This window comes from Petromyzon marinus, chromosome 37 (genome assembly GCF_048934315.1).
Source record: "Petromyzon marinus isolate PM22_M1 ecotype Great Lakes invasive population chromosome 37, UKy_Petmar_22M1.pri1.0, whole genome shotgun sequence".
NCBI classification, from domain to species: domain Eukaryota; kingdom Metazoa; phylum Chordata; class Hyperoartia; order Petromyzontiformes; family Petromyzontidae; genus Petromyzon; species Petromyzon marinus.
In genome coordinates, this window is record NC_133703.1 from 20748072 (window position 1) to 20762686 (window position 14615).

The 14615-nt window shown below is 50.3% G+C and overlaps 1 protein-coding gene across 1 annotated transcript; it reads left to right on the forward strand.

The window, feature by feature from the left end:
- The first annotated feature begins 2444 nt into the window (after positions 1 to 2444).
- LOC116949648 (ER lumen protein-retaining receptor 2) lies at positions 2445 to 13535 on the forward strand. Its single transcript, XM_032967196.2, has 5 exons — positions 2445 to 2830; positions 10642 to 10742; positions 11369 to 11527; positions 12294 to 12546; positions 13236 to 13535. Exons 1-5 carry the CDS (start codon positions 2740 to 2742, stop codon positions 13268 to 13270), a joined length of 639 nt encoding a protein of 212 aa, XP_032823087.1. The 5' UTR covers positions 2445 to 2739; the 3' UTR covers positions 13271 to 13535.
- Positions 13536 to 14615: the final 1080 nt, after the last annotated feature.

Genomic DNA, 14615 nt, shown 5'->3' on the forward strand with positions numbered 1-14615 from the left:
CCCATTTTTTTCTGTTATTAATCCAGTGGGCCACCTATGATGGCACGCGGGCAAGATAACAGCACGATGGGGGAAAACACGATGTGGGTTTTTTGTATTTATTTTTACAAATAACACATTTTGCAACTCCAAAGTCTGACATCAATCAAATAAAACATGCACGAGAACATCACAATTAGAGCTGCAACCTATCCCAGATGTTGCATATTCATGATCACTATTGCTTTTCAGTGGCTTCTTCGTGATCCCGCGTTGAGTAGGCCACAAAGTCCAGTTAGACGCAATATTACATGCTGTGTTAGATAACTGAGTAGAATTTTGCGACTTCAAGCAAACCTGTGTAGCTGTTTTTTTTTAATTCTCTTTGTTTACATTTCCAAACTCATTAAGGCCTTGGCCTGTGATAGTTTGGGTAAACTGCATCAATTTCCAGTGAGCGAATTGTCCTTTTCATGGTCTACAAAGGCCAAGCACAATGGTACTTGCTATTCATAAGTTATTCCCATAATTCTGGGATTGAAATCACGTGATTTGAAAGCACGTGGTGGAAGTCAGAGAAGTATTTCCTAAACCCGGCTTGGCCATGTGATTGGTTGGTTTGTGCCCTAAAATGTCATGTTATTTTTTTCTCCATATTTGACCCTTCGTGAACCACTTGTAGACACGTCCGAGAGGCGGCGAATTGGCTCCGGAATTCTTCGAGTCACCTGTATCACCCGTATCATTTTTGATGAGAATTACCGTGGAGGGCATCTTCCACCAATTAAGAATTTAATTAGCTTTGCTAAAAGGCTTAGGTTTTATTTTGGCACAGGTATAAAAAAAACACTTGGGCAAAAAATGGTATTTTTTGCATTTAAGTAAACAGGTTCCGCTCATTTTGTTCCCAACAGCTGGTCCGGCTTATATGAAGATGATGATGTCCCCAAGTTGGGCTCTCCGGTCAAGAAACTCTGTCGTGTTTTCGTGGCTTGAATGGCAGGTTTTTTTTACTTCTTAAAAGGTTGACATCTGGAACGTGCTTCTCCGAATCTTCTTCACAAACAACAGCTTCATTCCTGCCGGGGTATAGACACAAATACATGTAAAATAAAATAAAACAATAGGAAAGACTTCTGGATTATGTAACGCTTCCTACAATATATGTGTTGTCGGAAGTCTTTAATTATTTGTATGGAAGCCGATGGGCGGACAGCAAGTTGCTTCACGCATTTCGCAATTCAATTTGTGGCCGGGTACTTTGTCAAGAGAGCGACTGCCGCGATAACGACGAAGCTTCACGCTGAACATCTCCGGTTCGTATCGCACGAGCGGTTTCTTAACGAGCGTCCACGTGAGCCTACCACACCCCCCCCCGCCCGTAACGGATACAAGATCCAGACGCGCGGGCAGACCAAGACTAAACAACGCACAAGCGTCGCCTTCAACCCCAACAGGAGTCGCGTCCATGAACTCCCCCATCCGATAAGGGGCCGTCCATAAATGACGTCACGCGATGTTGGACGATTTTTTACTCCCCCCCCTCCCTCGTCACACGGCGTCACAAAAAGTCAGACCCCCCCCCTCCAATATGACGTCACAAAGCTCTGCCCCCCCCCCCAAAACCATATTTCCATTTTGAAAATAAAACATGCTTCAAATCGCTTTAAACTATTGTCATTGTAGTGCGTATTTAATGTGGCGCTGCACTCTGATGCTGTAGGAGTGTTGTTATAACAATTCTATATTTATTTAAAGTTGCGCATGTTGATGTGACGTCACATTTCTCACCCCCCCCCCTCGTCACACATCGTCACAAATGTCTGACCCCCTACCCCCCTAGGTGCGTGACGTCATTTATGGACGGCCCCTAAACCCAAACCCAAGCCGATCCCAAATCCACGCCGCCGCATTCCCTGCCCGCCCACCCAGCAGAGTGCGCGCGCTGTGTGTGGGGGGGGGGAGCGGTGGCGCAGCGGTTAGCGCGTCACGCTGCAGAACCCGGCGAACCCGAGTTCGAGTCCCGCTCACGGGGTCGACACCGGTGACGGATCATCTGATATCCGGTCCCGGGCCTCACCTAGGTCGACTCAGCCTCGAATGAGTAACCTGGTGCGGTGCGTGAAAACATCGCCACTGGGGGAGACAAAGGCGGCCGGGGGTGGTTGCTGGCCACCCAGCCCCTCCGTGTACCGTTCCGGCCTTCATAGGCGCTTGCTCGCTAAGAGCACTTGCCCCTACAGTCCGTGAAGGCTACACGGGGGATTTGTGTCTTTGGTCTCCCCTCCCCCTCGTCACCCCTCCCCCTCGTCACCCCCCACCCTCACCCCTCCCCCTCCTCACCCCTCCCCCTCCTCACCCCTCCCCCTCGTCACCCCCCACCCTCACCCCCCTCCCCGCCTGCCCGGCTCCTCCTCCCAAGCCGCCACGTAGGCGGCTGCGCCATATTTTCCTCCCCCCCGCTACCCACCACACCACCACCTCTACCACTACCACCAACACCGTAACGCACAGTTCGCCTGTCCGCCTGTCTGGCTGTGTGTGTGTGTGTCTTTGCCTGTGCTGTCCGTACGATTGTTTTTTTTTGCTCGCGTTTCAAGGCTGCGTGGTTGTTTTAAGTGGTGGCGTGTGCGTTTAAAGTGTGCGTCCATCACTTTATCACCCTGCTCCGACTATCACTGACCCCAGTGGCTTCTTATCAGCTGATCTGTCACTTTTGATAGCAGCATCAGCAGCGGCAGCGGCGGCGGCGGCGGAATCATGAACGTGTTTAGGCTTACGGGTGACCTGTCCCACCTCCTCGCCATCATCATCTTGCTCATCAAGATATGGAAGACGAGGTCGTGCGCTGGTGAGTTCGCAACGCGTCGGGTCGCCTTCTCCCGTTACTTGCGCGGTAGTTTGCGGCGCTGGCGAAGGTAAAATTAATTCGTCGCTGAATGGGGAGACAAAGGCGGCCCGGCGTGGTTGCTTTGCTGGCCACCCACCCACCCATAGTGGGGCCGTGCAGGCCTTCAGTAAGTGCTGCTCGCTTCACAGCACTTGCCCCCACAAGTCTGTTAAGGCTACACGGGGCCGGGAAAGTAAATTCATTCAACTCGACAATCCACGATCAATCATCGCTCCGGGGGGGGGGGGGGGGGGCGCGGGGGTCGATAAAATAGGTACCGATTTGAAGACAACGGTGTTGGTTTAGCTAACCATCCCCGGCCATGGCAATGTGGAATTTCCACCCCGAATGTGGCTTGAGGGCCATTCCGAACGAGATGAATTGATGCTCGCGTGCTTTTACGATGCAACTTCCAGGGCAGTCCCGTGGCCGACATCTTTCGCCATAGGGGCAGGCAGGGCAGGTCGCGTGCGGTAGCCTCAAGTTGTGGGTGACTGGGGTGACAGTCTTGTCTCTCACCCCCACACCTCTTCATCCCAAGGCGCGTGGACAGACAGCAGATCTTACCCCCATGACAGGATATAGCCGCTGACACGGTATACTGTATCACTTTGCTGCAAGTGTAACGGTGGTACGTTGGGAGTTGCACTGCAAACCAGAATAACCTCATCATGTGCCTCTAATATTTAAAAGTGGTACGGAAATTGTTGCGTTGCCATTTCGTGTTAGAAAAAAAAACCCGTGTAAACGAGTGCAGTTGCTGTGTTAACTGCTGGAGGCGTGATGTGTACACGTGTAAGGTTTTGCATATCGCGGGGGGGGGAGCGGTGGCGCAGTGGTTAGCGCAGCGCGCCGTCAAGGAGGGGGGTGCTCAGCTGGCCCCTGGTCCATCTGCCGTGGTTCGTGACGTTTTCATTGAGGTCAGAGCGAACGAACTCGGCCCCTGCCGCAGTAACGTGGACATTACCGCCACAGGCCTCTGAGAGGACCGTTATTTTGCTGGAACCGAGTCGGGGACGCTGACATTTGACTCAACCACCTCCCACGTCTCCCCCCCCGCCTAACGCTGAACCAGCGTGGTGAAGTATGGCCTTCTTCCAGCACGCGGATTGACAAAGGGCCGCGTACATCACATTGCAGTTTAAATCACGAGGGTCTTGTTTTTTTTGGGGGGAGGAGGGGGGGACGTCCAAGCCGTCTTTGTCTCTCCGGGCAAGGCAGTAGGAATAGATTCCGAGTCGACTGTCGCTTGGAAACTGGCTAAGCGGGTTTAGTTTAATGTGATTTTGCTGTCCGTGTGTGTATGTAAACGTGTGCATGTAAGTGTGTGGATGTGTCTTTTGTTTTCTAAGTGCGCTCTTGGGCCCAACACCGGTGACGATTATCTGAACCTGCCCTGGGCCTCCCCGAGGTCGACTCAGCCTCAAATGAGTACCTGGTGCGGTGTGTAGTAAACATCGCCACTGGGGGAGACAAAGGCGGCCGGGCGTGGTGCTGGCCACCCACCCTGCCATGTAGCGTGCCGGCCTTCATAGGTGCTACTCTCCTTGGTTGGATTCAAGTTTCAAGTTTAATTTGGTTTTACCAAAATGAGAACTCAAGAAACCAGGATATAAACTGTTTATATATATTTTTTAAACTACATTTACAAGAGTGACTAACTTACTGACCTGGGCAGTCATAAAAATAACAAGAGAAACAAGTACAGCAGAACGAAGCAAATCAAATATTTTTTATGCACGAGGTGTAAGGCCCCACTGATCTATATCGCTCTTTTTTCAGAAGCGACCTGGTCACAAATGATAGCTCAACGAAAGTGGTTTATCATGTGGAAATGTATAGCATCAGCCAAATACTCTGAACGCACGTTGATTCGAAATATAATAAATGAACACGCACAAAAAATAATTGTGCCAGTCACACAAGAAATCGATAATAATAATATTGCACTAACATAAATCAATTCTAAATAATAAATCCCATGTAGCACAAGTTGAACTTCACCCAGGGATGGATAGGCCATATATCAGTGTGCAGGTCGACTGCTCTTTATGAGACAGGGCTGAAAGTAAGGGGATTGAGGTTGTTTTTTAAATCACCCCGTGATCAAAACTCTGACCCTGTGAGCCACACATGAGTACAACACAAAGACAAAGGTCTCCCGTATAGTCTTCAACAGACTGTTGGGGCCGGGGCTGTTAGCGAGCACCTATTAAAGCCGGCACGGCACAGTAGGGCGGTGGCTGCCCAACAACACCACGCCCGGCCGCCTTTGATGACATTTACACAACGTACCAAGTACTCAATTAAGGCTGAATCTACCCAAGAGAGGCCTAGGTCCGGTTCAAATATTGACCACTGTAACTGGTCGTGAACAGGAATCTAACTCGCGTGGCCGCTGGGTTGGTATCGCAGTGCGCCTCCGACAACTAAACACCCGTGGTTTGGATTTTGGTCCTCGCAGCACCACACAACCCAGAGATATTTGCTTTAATGGGCTACACCCTACTGATGAGGGTCACCCACTCCTATGGCTGTAAATTTGGAGTTTGCATGTTCTCATGTTCTCCCCGTGGTCACGTGGATTTTTCATTTCCACATTTCGAATTGACGTGTCATTCGAGTGTGTATGTGGCTGCTGCGATAAATGACCACGTGATAAGTCACTTTGTTGAGCTGTCAATCATGGCCTGGTCGCTTCTGAAAAAGAAGAGCCGTACAGCTCGGTAAGCCCTTACCTGGTAAAATAAAATAAAATAGTTTGGTTTACATTCTATGAGTGGTGGGTTTTTTCCGGTTTCTGCCTCCCATGAATCCAGACCCTCATCAGTGGCATTCGTGACCACACGTCGACAGTGTAGCCGGGGTCCCTTCGAATTTACAGTCGGTCCCACTATCAGGCCAGATGGAGCTCAGCAGTGGAAGCGAGCGAGCGTCTCACAGTTGGAATTTATGCGAGTTCAAACCCTGGATAGGGCCGTGGCCTGCCTGGTTCGTAGCAGAGTGAGATTACCCCGTGCACCATTGCTCTCCCGGGATGATTATACATTTATTCACGTACATTTATTTTAATTTTTGCCCGTTTCATCCAGAAGAAATAATTAAAATACAACCAACGTGTACATCAAAATATATACTATATATCCCTATGCATACCAGCCTGTCGGTTTGGTTTGCACAGTGTATTTCTCATGCACTGTAGTATCATCACTACATTTCTGTCAATTTATTATTATTGATGGCTCTTTTAATAAAGGTATGGGGCGGTGATTGGCATCTAAATTAGCCACGTGGAGGAGAATGTAGGCTGAATCACACTCCACGTCAGCACAACAGCTGCGGAAAATATATTCCCCGGGGCGGCTGTGAACGTCTATGGTTTGATTGGTGTTTATGCTGATGATGCATCGATTAAAAATGCTCACGATCTTATGACGCGCTTAATCGATTTCAATTTTCAATTGCTCTTAGCCACTAAAGGCGCTCCCGTTTGCCGCGGGTATTTCTTTTGAGAGAAAAAAATCGATTCGTGTCAAATCGTCTAATCGCTCGGAAACTTGGATCGTTCCTTCCCAATGCTTGCAGGCAAATGAATGCGATTGTTGTGTGAATGTAAACTAAACTATAAATATTTGTTATTTTATTTTAGCAGGTAAGGCCCACTGAACTATATGGCTTTTTCAGAAGCGATCTGGCTATAACAAATGATAGCTCAACGAAGTGGCTTATAATGTAGACATATCAGCAGACAAGTATCTCTAAACACGTGTTGATTCTAAATGTGGAAAACCGGAGGACTACTTGACCACGGGAAGACAGAGGAAGAAAAATGCAAACTCCAAATATACTTACAGGCATCTGGGTCTGGATCGTGCTCACGAACTCATGTACACCAGGCGAGGTAGTTAACGTCTTGCTACCGTGCCACCCTAAGTTTATATACTGTGTATATGTGTTGGCACAGCAGGGATCTAAGGTTGGGGTTGGTGCCAGTCATCTTGGTCAACCCATGGCACCTGGGTCTGTCCCCTGATATGCCAACTGTGCCTTTGACACGTCACGTGATAGCCTTAAAATGCACCTAGCCTGGCACAAACGCTCTGGTTATGTCACTACCACTTAGTGGCTGCTTCTGTCTGTCGACGATGTGTTTGGCGTGTAAGTTTGTATGTGTGTAGGTGCATGTATTGTCTTTTACGTGTATGCAGGTGTATTTATGTAAGTGAATCGGAATCTTTATTTAGATTGGATAAATCCGATGAGCCATTAAGCTTTTTTTCACAGATGTCCAGTAGGGGAGTCAGTTACAACAACGTTACCAACACCGATAGGAGTGCAAAGCTTAGGAAATGTAAGTGGGTCACTAAACAAAAATTTTAACATAAAAATCAAATATGCAAGTACAAATTGCAAAAGTATATCAGTTCCCGCCGTATTCAGGATATCCTGCTATGACCCATCCTGGGTCAAAACAGACTGGATTGTATAAAAGAGCTCACAGATCCTTGAAAGGTCTGCACATAGTCCCATCGGTAAGCTCGTCCGGTAGGCAAGGCTGCATTGCCTGGGTCAAGTAGCCCACATTCCGAGCCACCGCATGCCCAAGCAGCTTCTGTTTGGCAGATAGACAGGGCTAAACGGGCGCGGCACGGGCTGGAAAAGAGATGGAGCTGATGTGGCACGGAGAATATGGATCTGAGTGGACTTGCCGATGACCGGTACCAGCGATGTCAAGATCGGCCTCTGTGTAGGAGGCTCGTGAAGGACGCCCCTGGGAGGATGGAGGCAGTCGCCCTCCAGCAACAACGGAGGACGGAGGAGCGAAGCTCACAACAACGAGTGGAACGCCAGGCAGATACAACGCAACAAGAGGGTATAGTGGGGGAGCACAGGTGGTGCATCTTACCAGTCATCTCAGTCAACCCAAAGCACCTGGGTCTGTCACGTGACCTCCCGCCAGGATCGAGCCTTGCTACACTTCACGTAATAGCCTCATTGTGCACCTAGCCTGGCACAGATGCCGAGGTGCGTCACCTCTACTTCGTGTCTGATGGCGATTATGATTTCCGAAAGTATATGTGCATATGAAAGTGTGGGTAAGTTCGTGAACGTGTAATCACACGTACGTACGTACTCTGTACAGTATTTTATTGTAGGTATATATTAGTAAATTGATTACTATAATGTAGGTGCATGTATATACGTGTGCATGTCTTGTAGGTCGACTCAGCCTCAAATGAGTACCTGGTTTAGTGTGTAAACATCCACTAGGGAGGCAAAGACGGCCGGGCGTGGTGCTGGCACTTGCCCCAAAATACTTTTCTGCCTAAAGGGGTGATATTTGTCTTTGGCATATCTTATATACAGTACTTATATATACTGTACCTGCATACACATACAGAGTACATACCTTTACACACACATCACATACAAACTTACAACAAGACAAAGATCTCCCGTATAGCCTTAACAGACTGTTGGGGCAAGCGCTGTTCGCGAGCACCTATAAAGGTCGGAACAGCACAAGAGGGGGTGGGTGGCTAGGACCACGCCCGACCGCCTTTGTCTCCCCAGTGGCGATGTTTACACACCGCACCAGGTATTCATTTGAGGCTGAGTTGACCTAGGGGAGGAGGCCCGGGACAAGTTCAGATAACCGTCACTAGCGTTGACCGTGAGCAGAAATCGAACCCGGGTTTGCTAGGTTCGTAGCGCGGCGCGCTAACCGCTCCACCACCGCTCCCCACACACACGTCACGTATACACTTAGACACGTGGCCTTGCTTAGTTTGCTCCCTAGGTGGCGTCACCGCTCTCCGACTCTCACGGTCTGACGTGGCAACTCTTCTCAAAGGCTTCAACCCTCAACCCACAGACAAAGACAAAGGATCCCCTCCCACTCCCCGTCCTCCTTGTCGACGTGCAGACTTTTTTGGGGCAAGTGCTGTTAGCGAGTACCCACATACACACACACATCATTAACCTTAGGAAAAGGTGAGCAAGTGTTGTTAGCAATCAAACGTATCTGTTTTTTAAACACAGACGTCAAAACAGGAGATCACATTCACAAAATAATGTCTAAATTTGCTGAAGAGTGGCTGATTCAGTGCTTTAGTATTTTGTTGCATAGAGACTCCATCATAGACCGGTCTCCCAGTCTATTGTTTAGAGACACCATCATATACTGTATTGTCTAGAGACCCCCCTATCAGAGACCGGTCTGTCTATTGCATAGAGACCCAATTATAGATAGGTCTATGTGTCATATCTAGACACCCCCCCCCCTCCATCAGATACCGGTCTGTCTATTGTGTAGAGACCCAATTAGAGATAGGGCTATGTGTCATATCTAGAGACCCCATCAGAACCTATCTGGCTGTCTTATTGTCTAGAGACCCCGTCAGAGACCGTCTTGTCTATTGTCTAAAGACTTCATCAGAGACCACTCTGTCTCTCAACAATGTTGGTGAGATTTTCTCACCAACAGGCGCACACTGCTACACTTCACACGTCATACACAGTAGCTTGGGCAGGACACGTCGCTGAAACGATGGTTAAGAATGATAGCAGAGTGGCAGCCAACGAATGGTACGCTTCCAATGGAGTGATGCAATGAAAATCGCGTGTAGATGCGGATTGTTGCTTCGTGAGATCGTGAGATTTGGTTCCGGATTAGGGAGGCCTCCATCCAGCAGTGCATTGACCATGGCTGATAATGATGCTGCTGCTGTGGCAGAGACGACCACCGTTCAGCCGACGTTGGCGTGTGGTTGCAACCGTCGGCCCAACGTTGTCCCAACGTTCCGTGTTTCGCTGGGCGGTGCCTGCCAGTTGTTGGGCTTTGTGCTCAGAGTGGGGGAGAGGGGAGTGGGTCGAGGGGTGGGGGGGCTCCAACCCGGATTCGAATCGGCAGCGGTCGCCCCCTTCCTGGGCGACCCCGCGTGGCTCCGTCACGCGTTCCGATCTCCACGCCGGCATCCACCACCCCGCCGCCTCCAGGACCCACTCACCCCCCCCCCCTCTACCCCCCGACCCCGCAACTCTACCCACCCCCCACCCCTCTCACCTCACAAGTTCTCAATTGGCTGCAGGCGCACTTCACCCAGCCCAGAGGCACGGAGCCTATCGAGATGTGCAAAGTGCTCGCCAAGAGCAGAGCTCGGTACGCGGATGTGCGCGCCGCGATTGTGGCTGCTGGGCACCCCCCCCCCCCCCCCCCCCCGATTGACACGTCACCCCTACGCGGCCGCTGTCATGCGTGCACAGCTGTGCAGTGGGGGTGTGACGTGTGGTTCGCGGTGTGGTGCGGTGGTGTCTGGCGGTGTGCGGTCACGTGCGGTGGATTGTGGTGGAGTGTGGCGGTGCGTGCATGCATGCATGTGCGCATGTTGAAACATCTTTCGCACCGTACGTTGCCAACCGTAGGCTAATCGGAGGCGCGCTCGTGTGCGGGGGAGTATGGTGGTTTGTGGTGGTGTGTGATGTGCGGTGTGGTGGATGTGGTATGTATATAAATGACGTGGTGTGTATGCAAAGTGGCAGCAACATTTTTTGTAGTTGCAAATGCAGTTATTTATTGAAATAATTTTTATGCTTGTTCACGCAGGAAAGCAGCACAAAGTCTCACGGCACTTTTCAAAGAGGATTCTGCCAAGTATTTTGCAGTGGGGGGGGGGGGTCGATGATAGCAACGCAGATTCCAATCGAGTAATTTGATTCGTTTGAATTATTTCTCTCCTTTCCCTCTGGCCCATTCGCAATATCCCAAACAGGAATTTCTGGGAAGAGCCAGATCCTCTTCGCTCTGGTGTTCACCACTCGATACCTTGACCTCTTCACCACCTTCATCTCCATCTACAACACCAGCATGAAGGTCAGTGATGCCCCCAGCTTGCCTGAGGATCCTACCTACGTGCGCGTGATATTAGTGTTATTATTGCAAACAACCTTTTTTTTTCTGATTCGTGACACACCACCACGGGAAGGGGAGTAGAGCCAAGGATGAGACGGATGGGTAAAAAGGACGTGGAATGGGAGAGGGAAGAGAAAGAATCGGAAAAAGGAGAAAAAGGATTGGGAAAGGAATGGAGAAACGGGAGCAGAGGGTCGGGAGAGATGAGGATGTACGCATGTACGTTGAACTTCTTTGGCACCGTACGTGGCCAACCGTGCTAATCGGAGGATAAGATGGAGGAGGAGGCTTCATTGGGGCCCCGACGCCGCTGCATAGAGCGGCGTTCGTTTTCACAGTGGGCGTCATGGAGAGGGAGGAGAGATCCAAGAGTGGGGTGGCCACGCAGAAGCCACGTGATTCACGGGAGGCTCGAGCTGAATTAGACGGAGAGATTTCGATTTCGTTCTGCTCGCTTACTCACTCATTCACTCACCTCCGATTAGCGCGGTTGGCTACGTACGGTGCAAAAGAAGTTCAACACACATACGCGCGTACACTCGATGGCTGACTCGATGGCTCGCTCGCTCGCCCGCGCACTTTCGTAGGTTGTGTACATGGCTTGTGCTTACGCCACGCTCTGGATGATCTACCACAAGTTCAAGGCGACGTACGACGGCAACAACGACACGTTCCGCGTCGAGTTCCTGGTCGTGCCCATCGGAGGCCTCTCGGTGCTCGTCAACCACGACTTCTCTCTGCTCGAGGTGAGTGAGGGCGGCCCTGGGCATCGCACCAGGGGGGGGTTGCCACCTTCTCCGAGTTTGGGTCCCTCACGCGGTCCGGGTGGCAGCAGTGGATTTGTGCCGAGGTGTGGCACCGGTGTTGAGTTGAACCCTCTTGCGGTATACTGCAGCGGTTTTGATAGGCGTTAGGGCTGACGGAGAAATATGTCCGGGGTTTTGGTCTCGGGGGGTGGGGGGGGGAAAGGTGTGCAATCATAGTTTGCAAATGAATGTATGTTGAACTTATTTGACACTGCACGTAGCTAACCGTGCTTATCCCAAGTGCTGGGTAGGGACAACAATCTAAACACAAAGCAGTTGTAAAGATTATGTGCCATTTTGCAAATGAAATATTTATGTTATACAATCCCTTATCCCTATCAGTGCCACATTTTGAGACGAAGGGTCTATTCAGAACTCTCATAGAACCTTGCAACGCTTCGTGTTAGAGAACGGCCCATGGAAGTGGATATAATAGAGCTACCTCTGAGATTCCTTTACACAGTAAAAGGGGCAGCGCTTTCCCACCCACTCTAAATGTACGAGTAATGTTTGTCGCACGACCGTCACTTGATTTCTCAGAGCAGACTTAAAGTGTAGAAACCACATTTAACGTCGCGTTGTTCATGTCATTTGTTGCCACCGGCTGCGACCATCAACTCACCTGACTTGCGGACCCGGTTTAATAGATGATGTCGATGACAATAACGACGCTAAAGTCCGTTGACTGCGCGTGGATGCCCGGCAGATCCTGTGGACGTTCTCCATCTACCTTGAGTCAGTGGCGATCCTGCCGCAGCTCTTCCTCGTGAGCAAGACCGGGGAGGCGGAGACCATCACCAGCCACTACCTCTTCGCCCTCGGCCTCTACCGAGCCCTCTACCTCCTCAACTGGATCTGGCGCTACTACTTCGAGGGCTTCTTCGACCTCATCGCCATTGTCGCGGGCGTGGTGCAGACCATCCTCTACTGCGACTTCTTCTATCTCTACGTCACCAAAGGTAGGGGGAGGCAGGGGGCGGCGGGGGAAGATACAGGACAAGTGTGGGTGTGCGGTGGCACGGTGGTTAACCCGCCGAGCTATGAAACCTTGAGACCCACTAGGGAGACAAAGATGGCCGGACGTGGTGCTGGCCACCCACCCCCTCATGCGCCATGTCGGCCTTCGTAGGTGCTACTCACGAGCGGCACTTGCCCCCAAAAGTCTGTTAAGGCTATACAGGTGATCTTTGTCTTTGAACTGCATCTGCATGATAAGCAACCGATCTATGTGTGGATGTATATATGTCTGTAAAACTCTGCTGTACGCCCAGGAAAAAAAGCCTTTTAAAACACCAAGGCTTATTTTAAGGAGGGCCCTGCTACATCGGGATACTTGGCCAATTCTTTGAATGAGTGTTTGGCTTTATGTAGGAGAACACCCACCAAGCCATACGAGCGGGTATACCTTGAGAAGCCCCCACGCTATGATCGCGAGTACCAGGGCTAATTCCCGGACCTGGGACAACATCATTTGACGGTTGTGATCTGAACCTCGGTCCTGCCTGTCCTTTATGTCAACTCGGCCGTACATGAGTGACTGCGTGCGATGGAGAGATGGGTGAACTGACGTCGCGCTCGCCACGGCGAGCAACGACAAGAGCAGTGCATGAGCACGTGCTGAGCTGTTTCCCCTCTCCTTGGGTTGCAGTGCTGAAGGGCAAGAAGCTGAGCCTCCCGGCGTAAAAGCCTCTCGCCACTCCGCCCGGCGTCACTTCTCCGACGCTGTCCGCACGAAGTCGCTGGCGCAAGGGTCAATACGAAGACTAGCACGCACGCACTCGCTCGCACTCACACCTTGGCTCTCGCGCGCTCTTTCGCTCTCTCTTTTCTCTCTCCCTCTCTCTAAAACGGGTGGAATATGCAAACGTGGTAACAATTCCAGAACAAGATAGCGTTCGAGTTGAATCCGTTGGCGGTTGTAATCGCAGTGCGCGCTCGAACGCTCCTCTCGTTGGTTCAGCCGGCTCTCGCCTAGTTAAGTAAAGGACGCATTCATTGACTCGGATCAGATGTATCCGGGGCGATTCCTTTATAGATACCCCACTGACCTCGGCTAACGCACCACCCATCGGATGCGGTAAACAAATCGGACCGGCCATGTTGGAAAAAGTGTTCCAGTGGAGGGTGTATTGCGATTGGTGGCAGACATGTCGATGCTTGGACGTGAATTATTATTTTTTCCATAAATTTCTTCCCTATTTTGGTGGGCCATCTATAAATGGATCGCCCCCGTATATACAGTTGGCGGCAAAAGTCAGGAACCACAGCGGTGTGTTGATTGAAAGCACGACCTGAGCGTGTTGTTGAGGTCCTCGTGGACTTGTTGAGGAATGTTCAAGTGTCCTGTGTGAAACGTAAGATGCGTGCACAAGCAATTGGTGCACAGTTCAAGCATCTATAAATAACAAACAGCAGGAAGGCACGACTTGATCACGTTGCCACTACATTGCATGTACTGTGCTCCTCAACCTTGTCTAGACCATCAACTCAAAATAGAGCTGAGAATGTGGCCTTATTATTGATTGCAATTCAAGCATCTGCTATAAATGACAATTCAGACTCTGGCTCAGACTTTATTTCAGCTCGCGAGGCCCCATTGAGCTACATTACTCCGTCGTTGCAAGGACAACCGCAGCCCAAGAACGCCGGCAGTGGTGGCAGTTACAAAACATTGCAATAGTGGGGGATATGCAAACTAACAAGGACAAAAAGACAGAACTGTTTCCACAACGATATATAAGCACAGACGTATGGTTCCTGACATTTGTCTTACCTTGTATAATATATATACGTATATTTGCTTCCAATTGTGTGTCCCCGTACTCAAATGAGTATTTGATGGTGCTTATTTGCAATGGCACGTTTTAAGCCAGTGGTGGAAATTCTACATTGCTATGTCAGGGACTAGCATCTCCACAGGACAACCACTATTTTGTATACTGTATATAATCATGATAGCGGTCCTTTATTTATCCAGGAGAGAAAGAAAAACACCTCGCTGAGTTTCACAAGGGTCTTGCTTCGGGAT

What these genes read in the sequence shown, in the direction of transcription:
- LOC116949648 (XM_032967196.2), top strand. Translation starts at nt 2,740, where the DNA reads ATGAACGTGTTTAGGCTTACGGGTGACCTGTCCCACCTCCTCGCCATC. An exon ending in TCTACAACACCAGCATGAAG is followed by an intron (nt 10,743 to 11,368) that starts GTCAGTGATGCC and finishes GCACTTTCGTAG; the next exon opens with GTTGTGTACATGGCTTGTGC. An exon ending in ACGACTTCTCTCTGCTCGAG is followed by an intron (nt 11,528 to 12,293) that starts GTGAGTGAGGGC and finishes GATGCCCGGCAG; the next exon opens with ATCCTGTGGACGTTCTCCAT.